Source organism: Microcaecilia unicolor, chromosome 1 (genome assembly GCF_901765095.1).
Source record: "Microcaecilia unicolor chromosome 1, aMicUni1.1, whole genome shotgun sequence".
In the NCBI taxonomy this organism is placed as follows: domain Eukaryota; kingdom Metazoa; phylum Chordata; class Amphibia; order Gymnophiona; family Siphonopidae; genus Microcaecilia; species Microcaecilia unicolor.
This window is the reverse complement of record NC_044031.1, coordinates 484338305-484357153: the sequence shown is the minus strand read 5'-3', so window position 1 is coordinate 484357153 and position 18849 is coordinate 484338305. Positions and strand designations below refer to the sequence as shown.

At 43.5% G+C, this 18849-nt stretch overlaps 1 protein-coding gene across 1 annotated transcript in view; it reads left to right on the top strand.

Moving 5' to 3' along the window:
- LOC115477313 (ethanolaminephosphotransferase 1-like) overlaps positions 1-18849 on the top strand; it is a 167096-nt gene that overhangs the window by 78928 nt on the left and 69319 nt on the right. Inside the window, exon 6 of the mRNA XM_030214111.1 lies at positions 5863-5971. Within this exon, the coding sequence (XP_030069971.1) occupies positions 5863-5971 (109 nt within the window). The remainder of the gene's footprint in view (positions 1-5862; positions 5972-18849) is intronic.

The window sequence follows — 18849 nt, the reverse complement described above, 5'->3', positions numbered from 1 at the left end:
AGAGAGAGAGAGAGCGAAGACAGATGCTGGATGGAAGGAAGACAGTGAAAAGAAGATGAGGAAAGCAGAAACCAGAGACAACAAACTGTAAATAGAATATATATTTTTATTTTTTTGCTTTAGGATAAAGTAGTATTGTAGCTGTGTTAATTTATAAATAGAACATGTAAATAAGGAAATCTTTTTATTGGACTAATTTTAATACATTTTACTTTCGGAGAACAAACCCCCTTCCTCAGGTCAGGATAGGATACTGTAACAGCACTATACTGTATTGACCTGAGGAAGAAGGTTTTGGCCTCTGAAAGCTAAATGTATTAGTCCAATAAAATGATATTATTTGTTTTATTTTTATTTGTTAATTTGTAAAGTGGTGATTGGTATTTGTTTTTTTCAAATTTACATCTGCTGTCTTTATATTTTGTACAGTACTAGGGGACATTTTCTGTTTCTGTGGTGTTGCATTGTATGCAGAGTCTGGCATCTTGGGGGTTCAGTTTAATTTTTGTCTGAATAGAAAGTTTATGATTACTTATTCTATAGTGGATTAGGGTGTATCTGTGTTTGTGAAAAAGACATGGCTTTCAGTTGGCATTGACTGTGCAGGATCGACAATCTGTATTATTCTGTCTGGTTTCGTTTTACAATAGGTGAATTGATGTTCTAGTGCTCACTGTAGTGTTTAAGATGCTTTCCTTTTCCTTGTGTGACTCGTAGAAATGACTGCTTATGGTATGGTAGAATTGCTCTATAGGTCCTGAGTGTTTTGTATTTTCGGTATGCCTAGTACTGGATTTTGGAGGGGGGTGTTAAAAAATGACCAGCCCCGGGCGTCAACTACCATAGGTACGCCACTGAGTCCAGGCCTCTCTTCTAGTATCTGTGCGATATACAGCTGTGAGTCCCTCTTTCTAGCTTGACTTGAGTACCACACCCACACCCAAGAGCATAGCATGAGACGGGTTTCTTGTCCTGAAGCCTGCAGTGCTGCTGCCAAGCCACAGGAGTGACTTTGTCGCCACTTACATCAGTGTAACAGAATGCAAAATGTGACTTCCATACTTTCATAATCATTTGTAAATCAGTGCAGCAGCAGAATGAATAGCAGAGTTGGCGCATGTTCAGAGCTCTGTGTCCCATCCAAGCCTATCAGAAAGCCTCACTGTCTGGTAACTTATGTGGTTTCACAATTCACATTTTGACTAGTTCCAATTATTGGCACAGCACAGGATCTATGAACAGTCAGCAGGCTGGCATCTGTAGGAACTTTTACAGAATTACTTATTTATTTAAAATATTCTTTCTTGCTAGCCTGGAATAGCTGATGGGTTACAAATTAAACATAAAATGCAAACACAACAATCTCTAATATCAACAATCTAAAAAAAACCCCCAAAGATGAAGAATGGATAAGACAAGGGAACATAGAGCAAACATTAAAATTAGACAAAACTAAAAACAAAATCAATGAGATAAAATCCCCCTTAACTAGGGGTGTGCAAGGCAAACATTTTTCCTTTTTTTCATTTAGTTCATTTTAATTCCTTTCACGCTTGTTTAATTTTGTTTCATTAGAAATGAAATAAACATCACAACAACAAAAAAACCCTAAAAAAACCCCTAAATAAATATATATAAAAACAAACAAATGGCCCAATTCCCAGCTAAAAAAAAAACCCCAAAAAACCTCCCAGCACTGCCTTGGGTCTTTCCCCAATATCTACCTTTACCCAAGCCCCTGGGCTACACTAACCCCCTCCATGGGGTTGCCATATTTGAAAAATGATTTCCTGTCACTCCTCTCCTATTGGATCCTATGGCATAATTTTGCTGTATGGCCGCTCGCTCTGATATGGCTATATGAGAAAATGGTGCCATCAAGGCATAGGCGAAGGCCTGGGATATAAAGGCAGGAGGCTTACATTTTGAATTTGGAGGGTTTTTTTCATGGCCAAAACAAAAAGACCCTGTATTTTGGAGATTTAAAAAAAAAAAATTGATTTAGTTTTCTAATGAAACAAGGCTGTTCATTGCTTTGCCTTTACTAGAAACATAGAAACATGACAGTAGATAAACGCCATATGACCCATCCAGTCTGCCCATCCTCTGTAACCCCTAATTCTTCCTGTTCCTAAGCGATCCTACATGCTTATCCCATGCCTTTTTAAATTCTGGAACAGTCCTTGACTCCACCACCTCCACCGGGAGGCCATTCCACACCTCCACCACCCTTTATGTGAAATAGTACTTCCTTAGGTTACTCCTAAGCCTATTCCCTCGTAACTATGTCATATACCCCCTCATTCCAGAGCTTCATTTGAAAAAGGCTCCCTTCCTGTACATAAATGCCCTTGAGATATTTAAACGTTTCTGTCATGTCTCCTCTCTCCCTCCTCTCTTCCAGCATATACATGTTGCGGTTCATAAGCCTGTCCCTATAATTTTTGCATTCAAGACCGCTTACTAATTTTGTAGCCGCACTCTGGACCAACTCCATCCTGTTTATATCTTTCCGTGGGTGCGGTTTCTAGAACTGCACATAGTACTACAAATAGGGCCTCACTAGAGACTTATACAACGGCACTATCACCTCCTTTTTCCTGCTGGCCATGCCTCTCTTTATGCACCCAAGCATCCTTCTGGCTTTGACTGTTGCTTTTTCTACCTGTTTGGAAGCTTTAAGGTCATCAGACACAATAACCCCTAAGTCCCGCTCTTCCTTCGTAAACTGAAGCACTTCACCCCCTATGCTGTACTGTTCCCTCAGATTTTTGCGACCCAAGTGCATGACCCTGCATTTTTTGGGATTAAACATTAGTTGCCAAATATCAGTCCATTCCTCCAGCTTCGCTAGGTCCTTCCTCATGTCATTCACATTCTCCAGGGTGTCCACCCTGTTGCAGAGTTTAGTATCATCTGCAAAGAGACAAACTTTACCAGACAGCCCTTCCACAATATCGCTCACAAAGACGTTAAAAAGAGCCGGCCCTAGGACCGATCCCTGCAGTACTCCACTGACGACATCCTTTTTCTCAGAGCAAGCTCCATTTACCACTACCCTCTGCCTCCTACCATTCAACCAATTTTTAACCCACTCAGTTACTCTAGGTCCCATACTGAGGGCACTCAATATATTTATCAGTCGCCTGTGCGGAACCGTGTTAAAGGCTTTGCTGAAATCCAAGTATACTACATCAAGCGCCCCTCCCACATCCAACTGTTTGGTCACCCAGTTGAAGAAGACAGCCAGATTCGTCTGACATGACCTGCCACTAGTGAAGCCATGCTGCCTCGGGTCCCGCATTCCATTTAGTTCAAGAAATCTCACAATCCTCCTCTTTAGAAGCGGTTCCATTAGCTTACTTACCACCGAGGTCAGACTGACAGGTCTGTAATTCCCAACCTCCTCCTTACTTCCACTCTTGTGCAAAGGAACCACATCCACCCTTCTCCAGTCCACTGGGACACTCCAGTTTCTAAGGAAGCATTGAAGAGGTCCATCAGCGGAGCTGACAGAACTTCTCTGAGTTCCTTAAGCACCCTCAGGTGTATCCCATCAGGCCCCATCGCTCTGTCTACTTTTAGTTTGGCAAGCTCCTCACGAACACAGTCCTCCGTAAACGGGTCTTGGTCTACCATACATCCATCCCCTTTAGCCTTTGTTTTCTGTAGCCCTACCCCCGGTCTTTCATTCGTGAACACAGAGCTAAAATAATTGTTAAGCAGTTCAGTTTATCCTTATCATCTTCCACATATTTCTCTCCCTCAGCTTTGAGCCTTACAATGCTATTATGGCACTTCCTCTTGCCACTTACATTTATGGAAAAGGTCTTATCCCCCAATTTTACCGTATTATCTATCTTTTCTTCCATTTGCCGCTTCGCTATCCTGATAGCTTTTCCAGCTTCTCTTCGCTTATTTAGGTATTCTCTCCTGTCTTCATGCTTCTGAGTCGTCTTATAACGTGCAAAGGCTAGCCTCCTTACCCTTATCTTTTCAGCTACTACATTCGAATACCAGAGAAGCCTTCTTTTCCTCTTACTTTTATGTAATTTTCTAACATAAAGGTTAGTTGCCTTTAGTATAGCTCCTTTCAGTCTTGTCCATTGCTGTTCTACATCCTTCAGCTATTCCCATCCCGCTAACTGTTCCTTGAGAAATTCCTCCATCTTGGCAAAGTTAGTTCTTTTGAAATCCAGGACCTTCAATCTTGAATAAGCCCTCTCTTCTGTTTTAATATTGAACCATACCATACGATGATCACTAGATACCAAATGGTCTGCCACCCATAGGCGCCCGGTATAAGAGGCTTGGACAGGCTAAGCCTCCCCTGCTGTGCTCTGAGAGGTTTAAATTGTTGACTTACCTCCATCCTAACAGCAGGAGCTGCAGTGAAAGCCCTCTAGCCTTGTGTAACCAATTGTAGAAATTGGTTTATGGTTTGTTTACCTTACTGCTGGGAGAGCAGGGGGGGGAGGGGGTTGGCTGGGTTGCCAGGGAGATATTTAAGGAGGATGACTTCCTGACCTGCACTGAGAACAGATAGCAGCAGAATCGGACAACCAGACAACAAAGGTAGAAAATATCATTTTATTTTCATTATAGTGTTTGGAATATGTCCACTTTGAGAATCAGGTGCTCAGCATTAAAAGTTTATATTTATTTACTTATTTATGGCATTTTATCCCACATTAAACATGAATTAGGGTGTTTTGTGGCTCTACATGAGAATTGTGATGATATGATCCCTTGTTTCATATTGTTGACAGTCTGCATTTTCCGTATGGGTGGTATATTGGTGTATTAGGTTCTGCCCAGTGTAATATTTATGGTACAGTAAGGTTCTGAGTGTGTTTTTGCACAAAGTTGTGCATAGTGTTTTGCAGTTGAGCGATTGTGCTTAGAATATGCTTTGAGCAACCACTTTATTCTTTGACATATGATACATATCTAATATCTAAATTTAATAAAAGGTATTAATTGTGACTTTTATTTTTATTTTTTTTCTGTGTTATCAGACAATTATGGATTTAAGCTCCACCCCTGGCCCCACCCCTAACCCTGCCCCCTTTAGCCTCCCCAAACAGTTGGACCACCGACTGCCTATGCTGCCACCTTGACGTCAGAAATGTACTCTCCATTTGTAAGTACCACGTCCAGAACAGCTCCATCCCACATACTTGGCCCTAAGTTGAGTCACACATAAAAGCTTGCCTAAGCAAGGACAACTTTAGTTACAGTGATCACTTCTCATCAAGTGGGATGAATTACTGCTTGAAATACATTTTCCCTAGTTAGAAACTAAAGAAATACTGGAATTTGTGAAATCACTGCATAAAATAACATTTTCAGATTGTTTTTCCTTGCAAATATATGTCTGGGACTAGATGGGGCAGAGTTTGACGTGTAGAGCTTCTTTGATTCTCAAGATGGAGTTATATTTTAAGTAAAACACCTTCAGCATAAATTGGGTCCTATTGTACCATGAGCCATCTTGATGGCAGCTGTTTTTCATGTGAAGCACAGGCACTTCAAGCCATCGATACCCTGCATTAGTTACATCTCAGCATTCAGATCACACCTTCCAGGGTTTTGTTATACAGGGTTACACCAAATGCAGACATTTTACTGTTGCAAGTGTGTGATGTCGCTGTATTGAGGTTATTAATTTATTTTAAAATCTGGATTAAAAGTAATTACTTAGATAAAAAGGGCAAATATTACAAATTTTTATCTGTTACTATAGATTTATATGCCCAGGCCTCTGGATACAGTAAACAGAATATGAGCTGTGCACACTGATAATGGGAAAATGTATTAAGGACTGAAATGGCTTCATCTTTTTTTTTCTTCTTTTTGCAGACATTGACAATAATTTATTTCCTAACAGCAGCATTTGGAGTAGAAGCTTGGCATCAGCCTTTCCTCTTTGGCTATTACTTTGTAGATATATTAATAACCCTGCTTCTAGGTAAGTTTTTAGGTTTCTATAAATAACAATGCATATTCTGCTATTTAGTTTTTCTGTATAATTAGTTCTGTCAGATTTGCTGCCAAGATAGTATGATTTCTTTTTGTCAAGAGATATTGTGTATCTGGATTTTCAAAAGGCGTTTGACAAAGTACTTCATGAAAGACTTAAGAGGAAATAGGAAGGTCATGGGATAGGAGGTAGTGTTCTATTGTGGATTAAAAACTGATTAAAGAATAGAAAACAGAGAGTAGGGTTAAATGGTCAGTATACCCGCGGGAGGTGGTGGCGATGAAAACGGTAACAGAATTCAAACATGCATGGGATGTGCATAAAGGAATCCTATGCAGAAGGAATGGATCCTCAGAAGCTTAGCTACAGTTGGGTGGCAGAGCAGGTGGGGGGAAGAGTGGTTGGTGGTTGGGAGGCGAGGATAGGGGAGGGCAGACTTTTATACGGTCTGTGCCGGAGCCGGTGATGGAAGGCGGGACAGGTGGTTGGGAGGCAGAAAAAACTGCTGGGCAGACTTATACGGTCTGTGCCCTGAGAAAGACAGGTACAAATCAAGGTAAGGTATACACATGAGTTTATCTTGGGCAGACTGGATGGACCGTGCAGGTCTTTTTCTGCCGTCATCTACTATGTTACTATGTAATGGAGAAAGGTAGATAGTGGGGTTCTGCAGGGGTCTGTGTTGGGACCACTGCTTTTTAACATATGTATAAATGACCTAGATATTGGAATAACTAGTGAGGTAATTAAATTTGCCGACGACACAAAATTATTCAAAGTTGTTAAATTGCAAGAGGATTGTGAAAAATTGCAAGACGACCTTATGAGACTGGGCATCCAAATGGTAGATGATGTTTAATGTGAGCAAATGTAAAATAATGCATGTAGGAAAGAGGAACCCGAACTATAGCCATGTGATGCAAGGTTCCATGTTAGGAGTCACCGACCAGGAAAAGGATCTAGGAGTCATCGACGATACTTTGAAACCTTCTGGTTAGTGTGCTGCGGCAGCAAAGAAAGCAAATAGAATGTTGGGGATTATTGGGAAAGGAATGGAAAATAAAAACGAGGATGGTATAATGCCTTTGTATCATTCCATGTTGTGACCGCACCTTGAATACTATGTGTAATTCTGGTCACCGCATATCAAAAAGGATATACAGGGGCATAATCGAAAGGGGCGCCCAAGTTTTCCTGAGGACAACCTCGCAGGATGTCCCAGCAAAGGGGCGGGAAAACCCGTATTATCGAAACAAGATGGGCGTCCATCTTTCGTTTTGATAATGCAGTCGGGGACGCCCAAATCGTGAAATTTAGGTCGACCTTAAAGATGGTCGTCCTTAGAGATGGTCATCCCTGATTTTTGGCTCTAATGGAAATCGAGGACGCCCATGTCAGAAACAACCAAATCCAAGCCATTTGGTCATGGGAGGAGCCAGCATTCATAGTGCACTGGTCCCCTTCACATGCCAGGACACAAACTGGGCACCCTAGGGGGCACTGCAGTGGACTTCAGAAATTGCTCCCAGGTGCATAGTTCCCTTACCTTGTGTGCTGAACCCCCCCATCCCCACTCCCCACAACTGTACACCACTACCATAACCCTAAAGGGTGAAGGGGGGGCACCTACATGTGGATACAGTGGGTTTCTGGTGGGTTTTTAAGGGCTCACGTTTACCACCACAAGTGTAACAGGTAGGGGGGGATGGGCTTGGGTCTGCCTGCCTGAAGTGCACTGCACCCACTAAAACTGCTCCATGGACCTGCATACTGCTGTCATGGAGCTTGGCATGATATTTGAGGCTGGCATAGAGGCTGGAAAAATATTTTTTAAAAACTTTTTTGAGGGTGGGAGGGGGTTAGTAACCACTGGGGGAGTAAGGAGAGGTCATCCCCGATTCCCTCCAGTGGTCATCTGGTCATTTAGGGCACATTTTTGTGGCTTGGTCGTAAGAAAAAAAGGACCAGGTAAAGTCGTCCAAGTGTTGGTCATGGACGCCCTTCTTTTTTCCATTATTGGTCGAGGACGGCCATGTGTTAGGCACGCCCCAGTCCCGCCGTCGCTACGCCTCAGACACGCCCCCGTGAACTTTGGTCATCCCCGCGATAGAAAGCAGTTGAGGACGCCCCAAATCAGCTTTTGATTATTCCGATTTGGGCAACCCTGTGAGAAGGACACTATTTTTTTAATACCTTCAAAGAAATTAAGCAAATTGGTGATTCAAGACTTCCCTTGGCTGAATCCATGCTGACTCTGTCCCTTTAAACCGTGTTTATCTATGTGTTCTGTAATTTTATTCTTTATAATATAGTTTCCATTATTTTACCCGGCACTGACATCAGGCTCACCGGTCTGTAATTTCCAGGATCACCCCTGAACCCTTTTGAAAAATCGATGTTACATTAGTCACCCTCCAATCTTCAGGTACTACGGAAGATTTTAACGACAGGTTACATATTACTAACAGCAGATCAGCTACTACGTTGCTTAGTGAGCACCATGGTACCTGACCTGCCACAATATTCTCGCTAAGTTACAAGAAGAGTATCAAGAGTTGTGAACAAAATGTTATTTGTTTGGGTTCCCTGAAGCAGCAGTAAGCCTCCAACAAAGGTGAAGGGAATGTCGGTGTAGGGGTAAAGAGAGTCAGGGGACTGCTAAGTTTTAGCATGTATATTTTAACTCATGAGTTAAAAAGTATTAAAAAGGTTTAAAATTGTCAGCAGAAGGTAAGAAGCTGAACTGCAGGATGACAGCTGGATGCAGATCACTAAAGCCAGTAAAATAATCACCCTGCTTCCACCTTTACATGAACTGAAGAACCAGCATGCAGCACTAGAAAAGGAAGAAGTGAAACCATCCCAGGGTGAGGAGCCACCAAAACTTCAGTAACAATCATGCCTAGGAAGTGATTGGTGACTCCCTTCTGAGGAGCATAGAGGCATCCATCTACCAACCAAAGATTATGTCCCTGCAGGTGTAAAATGGTAAATGATGGTAAATAAAGACCAGTATGGCCCATCCAATCTGCCCAGAAAGGCAGCCAGGGTTGTACCTGCAACTTTGTGGGTCCCCCCCCCCCCCCGCTTTGCTTTAGGGTTGTAACTGATGCCAATGCAATCTAGCCTCCTTTATGCCCCCCCTTTTTTATTGTTTAAAGTGTGAACATTATTTAAGTTAAACTATGAATGGAAATGCTCTATCCTTTTATTCCTTTTTCATGCCATATAGGGAAACTCTGTGTTTACCTTGCTCCTTTTTGATTTCCATCATTGTTTCTGACTCTGACAATTTCCAGGTATCCACTACTATCTCCGTGAAAAAGTATCTCCTGATGTTGCTTTTAAGTTTGCCTTCTTGCAACTTCATTTCATGTTCTATAAGGTTGTTTTTGTTCCTGCCTTTCAACAATTTAAATGTCTGTACCATATCTCCTTTCTCTCTCCTCTCGAGTGGAGGAGTAGCCTTGTGGTTAGTGCAGCGGACTTTGATCCTGGAGAACTGGATTTAATTCCCACTGCAGAGCCTTCTGACTCTGGGCCAGTCAGGTAACCTTCCATTGCCCCAGGTACAAATAAGTACCTGTATATACTTTACGAACAGCTTCGAATGTAGCTGCAAATACCAAAGAGACGGTATATGAAGTCCCATTCCCTTTCCTCCATGGTATATGTCTTCTGGTACAGATCCCACCCCATTTTGGTGGCTTTCCTCTGAACAGTTTTAAGTCTTTTTACATCCTTGGCAAGACATGGGCACCAAAACTGAACACAGTATTCCAAATGTGGTATGCCCATTGAATTGTAAACGGCAATATCACCTCCTTTTTTCTGCTGGTTATACCCCTCTTGATGCAGCCAAGCATCCTTTTGGCTTTGGACACTGCATTGTCACATTGTTTTGCCACTTTAAGATCTTCAGATACTGTCACACTAAGGCAGGGGTTCTCAGTGGCGTTCCTAGGGTGGCTGACACCTAGGGCAGATTGTCGATGCGCCCCCTCCGGGTGCAGTGCGACCCCCCCCCCCCCCCGGCAAAAGGACACCTCCTCGCCCCTGGGTGCATTTTTACCTGCTGGGGGGGATGCTGCGCGCCTGTCTGCTTCGCTCGTTCCATGCTCCCTCTGCCCCGGAACAGGAAGTAACCTGTTCCGGGGCAGAGGGAGCACGGAACGAGCGGAGCCGACAGGCGCACGGCACCCCCCCTCCCAGCGGCGTGCACCCGGGGCAGACCACCCCCACCGCCCCCCCCCCCTTGGTATGCCACTGGGGGTTCTCAACCCAGTCCTTGGGACAAAACCAGCCACTCTGGTTTTCAAGATATCTACAATGAATATGCATGAAAGAAATTTGCATGCACTGTATCTATTGTATGCAAATCTATCTCATGTATATTCGTTGTTGGTACCCTGAAAACTTGACTGACTGGGTGTGTCCCAAGGACTGGTTTGAGAACCCCTGCTCTAAGGTCTCTTTCCTGGTCTATACATACCGTATCAGCCTCTCGCCTCCTATTGCATACACAAATATTTAGCTGTCCATTGAACAGATATTTTATCTGTAACTTTGTGTGTATTGATGCAATGAGAACATGCCTATTAAGGCATGCAAAGTTCCTTATTCTGATTGTTTAGTTCAATTTTCATGGGTGCCCCCTAGGTATAGGATGGACACAGTAAAGAGGTATTGTGCTACAATCGTTAATATCAGGAAAAGGAGAAATGCCAGAGGTAGAATGGTAAGGAAAAATCAAACATGCTCAATACTTGTTCATTGTTTAGTGAAAATGACCTTGGGAAAGGACCGCTGATGGTTGGCAAAGATGCATATGGCAGACCATTTATGGAAAAGAATACGTAGAATTAGTAAAAACAGAAAGGGGAGAAAGTCATGGGGCCAGATGAAATATATCCTAGGATACTAAGCAAGCCCAGAGAGGATCTGATGTGTCCATTGAAGATCTCATTCAATTGATCTTGGAGACAGGAGTAGTTCTCTAGGATTGGAAAATGGTTGTGGTTTGGTTCATTAAAAAAGTGATGACAGGATTTGGAAATTTTAGGCCAATAAAGGCTTACCTCAGTGATAGGAAAACTATCTGCAATCTAGGAGGTTGCAGGATCCAAGGCATGGGTGTGCCTCATAAGTGCAAATGGTACATGTACACTACCATTGAACATAGGATCCCAAGGTAGAGATTTGTCTGTGCTGCGGTAACAGTTTACTATCCTTTGCAACCCCTGTGGGATTTTGCCCCCTTCTTCCGAAGACCAGTGCTCCGCAGTGAGGTGGTTCCATTTATAGCAGACAGAGGGGTTATGCCTACTGTAAGTGGGAATCAGAGGCCATGCACACATGTGGCATTATTTGGGGGATGGCCCAATTACCAGGGCTGCCTTCTGCCTGTCTCACTGCTCATCTGCTCAGCTTCTGCTGCCGAGAGCCCATTATCCGCCATGGGAATCAGTCAGTTTAATTTCTAGGGGAATGACCTGGAACACAGTTCCACCACTTTCAGACTTTAGAACCACAAGCAGTCTGCAGGGAAGAGAAAGGGGTATGGGTAAGTTTGAAGAACAGAGGCAGTCACTCTGTTCCCTAATCCAGCCCTTCTCCTGTTGTTCTTGCCCCTGGCAAATGAAACCCTGGAGTCATTCCCTCCACTCCCTAGTACTCCACTGTCAAACTGCAGGCACTGTGAACACTTTCTCTTCAATTCTACAGATGGGCAAGAACCAGGGAGAAAAGGGACTGGTTCTCAGTGCTCCTGTTGTTACTTCATCAATGTGAGGAAGGGTAAAGGAGCAGCAAATACAGATGTTGTGGAGGAAGGGAAGAGGTAGATGCAGATACTAGGAATGAAGGCGGGGCAGATGGAGGAGGAGGTAAAGGGTAGATGCTGGGAAAGGAAGAGAGGCGGGGAGAATGGATGCTGGAGAAAGACTTGGATGGGTGGATTCTGGGGAAGGAAGCAAAGATTCAGAGCAGGTATTGAGGACACAAGGTTGGTGGGAGAGCAGGGACTTAGGTGGGAACAAAGGGATTGGGTAGGAGAACAGAACAGCACAGAGTCTGATATTGACTTGGGATCTAGAAGTACATGCAGAATCTAGCATTGGGTGGCAACTGGGTAGCATGGGAGAGGGATTAGTTGAGGGTCAAGTGAAGACTCTGTGTTTAGGAAGTGGAACATAGTTCATGTAGAATTTTATATCTATGCCCAATCACCCATGCTCTGCCTAGACTCCCCCCCCATCTGCATGTCCACCAGTAAAGTACACTCCTTAACAGCAAAGTATATATTTCTTTGCAGTCTTTCATATTGAAACCATTTTTATTAAAGATAATGACTAGCAATACAATCATGACATAAGGGACAAGAACCAGACATAATGCAATAGTGCAAAACATGTCCAGGTGAAACATACAGTCTGAACTTTTGCTACAGCTAGATACACGATTGCATGCTAGTAGACCAAACTCTTGCACAGTAATCAAGAAACAAAACCCCTACATTCTCCCCCTCTCTCCCATCCCAGCTGTATGCAGCTGGAGTAAGAGTTCCAGTAGGGTTCCCAAATTATTTGAAGTAGTCTTTCTTTTATAAGAGGCCATATACAGATGAAAATAACTTTATTAAATTACCTTGATAATGTCACTAAGAACACATGGGGATGTCTCTTATTTCATGTGTTGCTAATCCCTTATAGGACAAAAAATCGGTCAGGCTTTGTACCTGGTGGACCATCCCAGTCTACTGCTCATGGTGCTGGATTCTTACATGCCACTTTCCTGTTTATAGCAGTGGCTGCCTAATAGTGGAATCTTTCCAGCATATTGAATTATATGTGTTGGCTACCTTCATTTCCTGTGGATCATGCTCTGTGCAGAGCATTAGTGTCAAGCCAAGTATGAAAGAAAACCCTCCCGGCACACAACAGGTCTGTGAATGAAATACATTTTAGAAAAAGTAGCTCAGAACATTGAGCATTTAACCACAAAAATCCTTCTTTAGCCACTGGACTTTGTCTAGTTTTGACCACAAAAGTTGTTTCCTCAGCCACAGAAAGCAGAAGATCAACAGAAAGTTGACTTTACCACCACAGAGTGGTTTAAAACATTAAATATATCTTATCTTAAGATTACTTTTCAGCTGCTGAACAGCTGTGCATGAAATATCAAAAAGTCGCTTTTCGAGGCGATGCCAAGGTCTACATATTTCTGTTCAGTTTTCCAGAGACTGAGAGACTGTCAAATAGTTGGCTCCCCATTCATCATGCTATTTATAGATATTGCTGTCAACCTGGAGTTGGAAGACAAGTGGGACAAAAGAAAAAAGCAAGGGAGGCAGTTCTGGAGCCAGCACACTAAGATCTGATGAGTATCTGCATGAAAACATTGAGGTATACAGTGGGTCAAATGAATGCCCAGAGTCAACTGCAGAGAATTATATGAAACAGAGAAAATGTGTATTAAGTGTATAGTCACCTACTAGACAGCAGTAGAGAAGGGATGTACAAAAATAAACAAAAACGGAAACAGAAGAAAAAGTCCTATACAACATTAGTATGGGAAGGATGGAATCATATTTAATTTATATAGTTGGAGAAAAGTGACAACCCCATGTAACCCCTTTTTTGGGATACAGCATCAGGGGGATACGCCAACGTATTTATATTGGGCAGGTTGAGGGCAGAGTCGGGGATAGCAATACTAGAAGACTAGCTGACATGGAGAGGCATTTTCAAACGGCGTCAGCCATCTCCATGGCCGGCCATCTCCGAGGACGGCGCCGTGAAGGGGCGGAGTCAACCGTATTTTCGAAAAAGATGGCCGGCCATCTTTTTTTTCGATAATACGGTTGGGGCCGACCAAATGTCAGAGATGGCCAGGTTTGAGATGGCTGGCCTCAGTTTTTGCCCATAATGGAAACCGAAGCTGGCGATCTCAAACCCGGCCAAATCCAAGGCATTTGGTCATGGGAGGGGCCAGGATTTGTAGTGCACTGGTCCCCGTCACATGCCAGGACACCAACTGGGCACCCTAGGGGGCACTTCTAAAAAGTAAAAAAAAACAATTAAAATAGCTCCCAGGTCCATAGCTCCCTTACCTTGGGTGCTGAGCCCCCCAAAACCCACTACCCACAACTATACACCACTACCATAGCCCTAAGGGGTGAAGGGGGGCACCTACATGTGGGTACAGTGGGTTCTGGGGTTTTTTGGAGGGCTTAACATTTACCACCACAAGTGTAACAGGTAGGGGGGGGATGGGCCTGGGTCCGCCTGCCTGAAGTGCACTGCACCCACTAAAACTGCTCCAGGGACCTGTATACTGCTGCAATGGACCTGAGTATGACATTTGAGGCTGGCATAGAGGCTGGCACACAAAGTTTTTAAAGTCATTTTTTTGACTTCCAAGGAAGCTCCTGCATATTGGCATTGGAGAAACCAGGTACATCTTCTGGCCTCATGGGAAGCTCGTGACGCTAAAACATCACCCAAACGCAGAAAGCAATTCCTTCAAGTATGGGCCCCTTATCTGCAAATACTGAGTCCGAGAGGGAGAAGCTTGCTTGTTAACACCAGTTGAGGGCCCCAGAGGTTTGTTCGAGACTCCTGCTTAGCTAAGGAAGGCGGGGAGGGAGGGTGAGGGGTAGGGATGGGGGGGGGGATGGAGGGGGGGAAGGGAAACATCTGGTTTTGCACTTTGTAGTTCACTGGGTGCAGTGTTGATATATTAGTTTGGGCGGATGGCGAGATTTGATTGTTTTGTGTTATGGTTACATAGTGAAATGTTTAAAGTTTCTGTACCACAGATTGGCGCATAAAAGAAACTGGCAGATACTTATTTTTGTATGGGAACAGCTTAAGTAACTGCAGGGGGAAAAGTATTCGTACGCTACCCGTAAGTAGTTAACGGGTACAGGTGCACAGTGCACAAGTAATGATGGTTCGCACAGAGGAAGAGTGTATAGGCAGGGGGCTATCAGACACAAGGCCCTTTTGCCCTTTGCGATGTATTCTCTTGACTGTATTGGTTATGGTGTCACAAGTCTTATTATGTAATAGCCATTACCTTTTGTGTACAATGTTATATAAACCTCAATAAACAAATTTGAACATAAAGTCATTTTTTTGAGGGTGGGAGGGGGTTAGTGACCACTGGGGGAGTCAGGGGAGGTGATCCCCGATTCCCTCCAGTGGTCATCTGGTCATTTAGGGCACCTTTTGGGGACTTGGACCTGAAAAAAAAGGGACCAAGTGAAGCCAGCGAAATGCTCGTCAAGGCCAACTTTCTTTTTTCCATTATTGGGCGAAGCCGGCCATCTCAATGCATGCCCCCGTCCTGCCCCCATCCTGCCCTCGCTACCGTGCCGACACGCCCCCTTTAACTTTCGCCGGCCCCGCGACGGGACGCAGTTGAAGCAGGCCAAAATCGGCTTCCGATTATACTGATTTGGCCGATTTCAGGAGATCACCGGCCATCTCCCGATTTGTGTCGGAAGATGGCCAGCGATCTCTTTCGAAAATAAGCTGGATAGCGTCCACTCACTCTTACTGTGTAGACTGTTTTATGACAGAAAAATTAGCTTTAAACTGTGAAGGATTTACTGCAACTTGGATAGTCAACAGGGGTAATATCTCCAACAACTATTTACAATCCCTTGTATATTCCAATAAAGTTACTTAAATTGAGAGGTAACACTTACAATTCCTATGCAATCTTTTCCCTTATTTTTCTTGTATATTTACAGTCTCAAGGGATCTGGAGGATAGATATGTCTTTACTTTAGGCACAGTTCTTCTCCAGCTGGAGTACTTAACACCTCTTGTGTCCCTTCCTTCTGCTCCTCTCAGGCAGTGTTGAAGGAAGGTTCCCTGTACCTGTGCTCGGTGGAAACAGTCCAGCAGTTGGTAGGCTCTGAGGCTGGCTCCCCACTCCTGACTTTTCCAGGTCACTGACTGTTGTCCTAGGCCATCTCCCCCCCATAAAGAGACTGCTACACCTTGGAGGTTAATAATGATGGTAAGTCCTCTAGCATGGTTCTGGTACAAAGGCTTGGGTCAGTAAGCCAAAGACAATGACCCCACCTCCCCCGGCCGGGTATGTTTAAATCATGTTTATTGAGCAGAAGCAGTTACAGTACAGAGACTTGATTATAACTTTTCAATTACATGGATAATAGATATACCCCCCCCCCCCCAAACAAAATCAACTGTTCCTCCCACCCATCCCCCCTCTACATAGCATTGTACTCCAAAAAAGAAAAAAAGGGGGTGACAATGTAATCAGAAAGACAGATTGAGGACATGACTGTGAGCTCGTGGGGTCAAACTGGACCAAAATCTCTCCCAGATCCTTTGAAATCGGAGTCCTTTCGGTGATTGGAAGTCCTGAACGTCAAGTCTCTACATCTGCATCTGTTGTTTCCAAAGAGACAATGATGGGGCCTCTGAAGACAGCCAGAGAAGGAGTATAGTTCTTTCAGACATCAAAAGGCCCCTAACCAGGAATACCTGGCCAGGCATTTATAGGAGCCCTGTTTTTTCCTTTCAAGTGATGAATCCTCCCACCGTGTCAGTCAGGCAAGGAAGGTGCAGCCCCTGTTCTGGAAAGCGTTGGGGTTATTAAAAAGTCAAAAATGTTTTTATTCTGGTAGAGTTCTAATACTGCTGAGCAGGCAGAACCTCAGCCAATCTTTACATCTACAAAAGGTAACATGCATAGATGAGATCATAGCAGTCAAATAAAAAAAATCATCATTCCAAATGAGGGTTGATAGGAAAAAATTTTTGAGTAGAAATGCTTGGAAAGCTGGTGGAAGATTTTGTCCTAGGCTTGCATGAATTAGTCATGTTTGGTATATGCTTAAATTCAAAGTGACTGTATAGCTCAATGTCAAGGGGGGCCAAGCAAAGCCTAACCTGTTCCTACCCTTTGCATGCATGGAGGAGGTGTCCTGATGTTATTAGAAGCTCCAATATGGCTGTGATATTCACTCCCAGTCCTCGAGGACCACAAACAGTATGAGTTTTCAGGATATCCCTAAAATAAGATGCATGGGATCGATTTGCATACAGTGGATGTAGTATACCTTCATACTATATTTCACATATACATTGGGGATATTCTGAAATCTGGATCAATTTGTGACCTTCAAGGACCAAAAATGAATACCAGTTCAAAAGGTACAACAAAACTACATATCCATGCATATAATGCAGCAGATCCAGGACTCACTCTGTTCCTCTTGGCATAGTTATAGAGTCATCCTACCTATAGGACCCTACAAGAATCTCATCCTAGGAACTCTCCCCCAAAAGACCATCAGACTGTAGGTCCTTCCAAAGGACACAAGCCTTACATCAGCCAGTCTTTACTATTACAATACCAATATTTGATACCCAGGGTGGATAATTTACCACCCCCCCTTAGACCAACAAAAGTATCCTCTCTGCCCTCTCCACCCCACATTAAAATGAATACCTTGGTGGGGGTTATATGGTCGCCATAGGAGGGAGCAACAGCTGAATAGCTGAGCTCCCTTGATTCTTCTGCTAAAATCTGCATCTAAGCAGCTTCTCCCCGTTGCTTACCGTCATTGAAGATATCATAGGAAGGTGGAGTGCACTGATCCTGGTGATTTTTTCAGATGTAAGCAGGATGAGATGTCTTCTAAACCAGCGCATAACGAGAAAGAGAAGATGAGGCCTTTTGAATCTAAAATGGCGGCTATGCGTAGCCCGCCAAGCCCCTCTATTAGCTCGGCGTAGATCTCAGACATTACAGCAGAGGTTACAGAGATGGTCGAGGCTGCATTAGACAAGAAATTACAACTCTACAATCGTGCAGAGGAAGCCCATGAGAAAACAGACAATGTCTGTTTAGAACCTGACGTGAGCCTACAGTATGTCTGAGACTTGGAGGCTCAAACAAACCCCCTGGTGAATTCACATTAGGAATTAAAGAAAAAGATGATGGATTTGGATCAGAAACTTTATGATTTGGAAAATTGTTTGTGCGCTGTAATAACCTACACCTAATAGGGCTGCCTGAAACTCTGCTTGATAAAGACTTGAATTTTTTTATTTTTGCTATATTCCTGGATAAATGGATTCCCCAATCAGTACAAATAGGGGATAGGATGGAACATTTTCGGACTGAGCAAGCTTGGTGGGAAGTGCACGAAAACTGATAGGCCTAGAGCCATGATTTTTAAAATCCTGAACTATGTACATAAACAACATATTATGCAGGCAATTCATGCAGGAAATACTAATTTACCAAAATAGAAAAATCTTATGCTTTACTGAATCTTTCGTTCCTCTCTGCTCAGAGCTTTTTCCAACAATGGGAATGAAACGGACATCCCCCTTCGCTTGGACCAGACAAGCCAAGCAGATACCCATCCTGTTGCCATTAAAAAAAAAAAAGTGATGCTTGCTAAATTATAAACCATGCAATGTGCGCTGGTGAAGTAGCTCATTTGCGAGCGCTGCAGTTAAAAATATTGCTCCCTATTTTCTCTAGTCAAGTTTTTTGATACCTCTCGCTCAGCATTGGCTAGCTGAGAATGTAAAAGCAAAATTGAATGATCTATTTGTGTTTATGATGCATGCAAGAAATAATTTCCCCCCTCATAACAGCTTTCCCCGTTTCCCAAAATGAACTAGGAGCATCCATGTGTTGTTTGTTATAGGCATGGGTGTGGAAATCCTCATCATCCTTCAAATATAGAGGTACACGCCACAAAGGTGGACGCTTCTTCTGGGCCAGTGCAACACTGCATATGATTTGCATACCATTTCCTTTGAGCATTGGCAAGCTGTTCTGTTGGCTTACTTGAAAGTTCTGAGCATCAG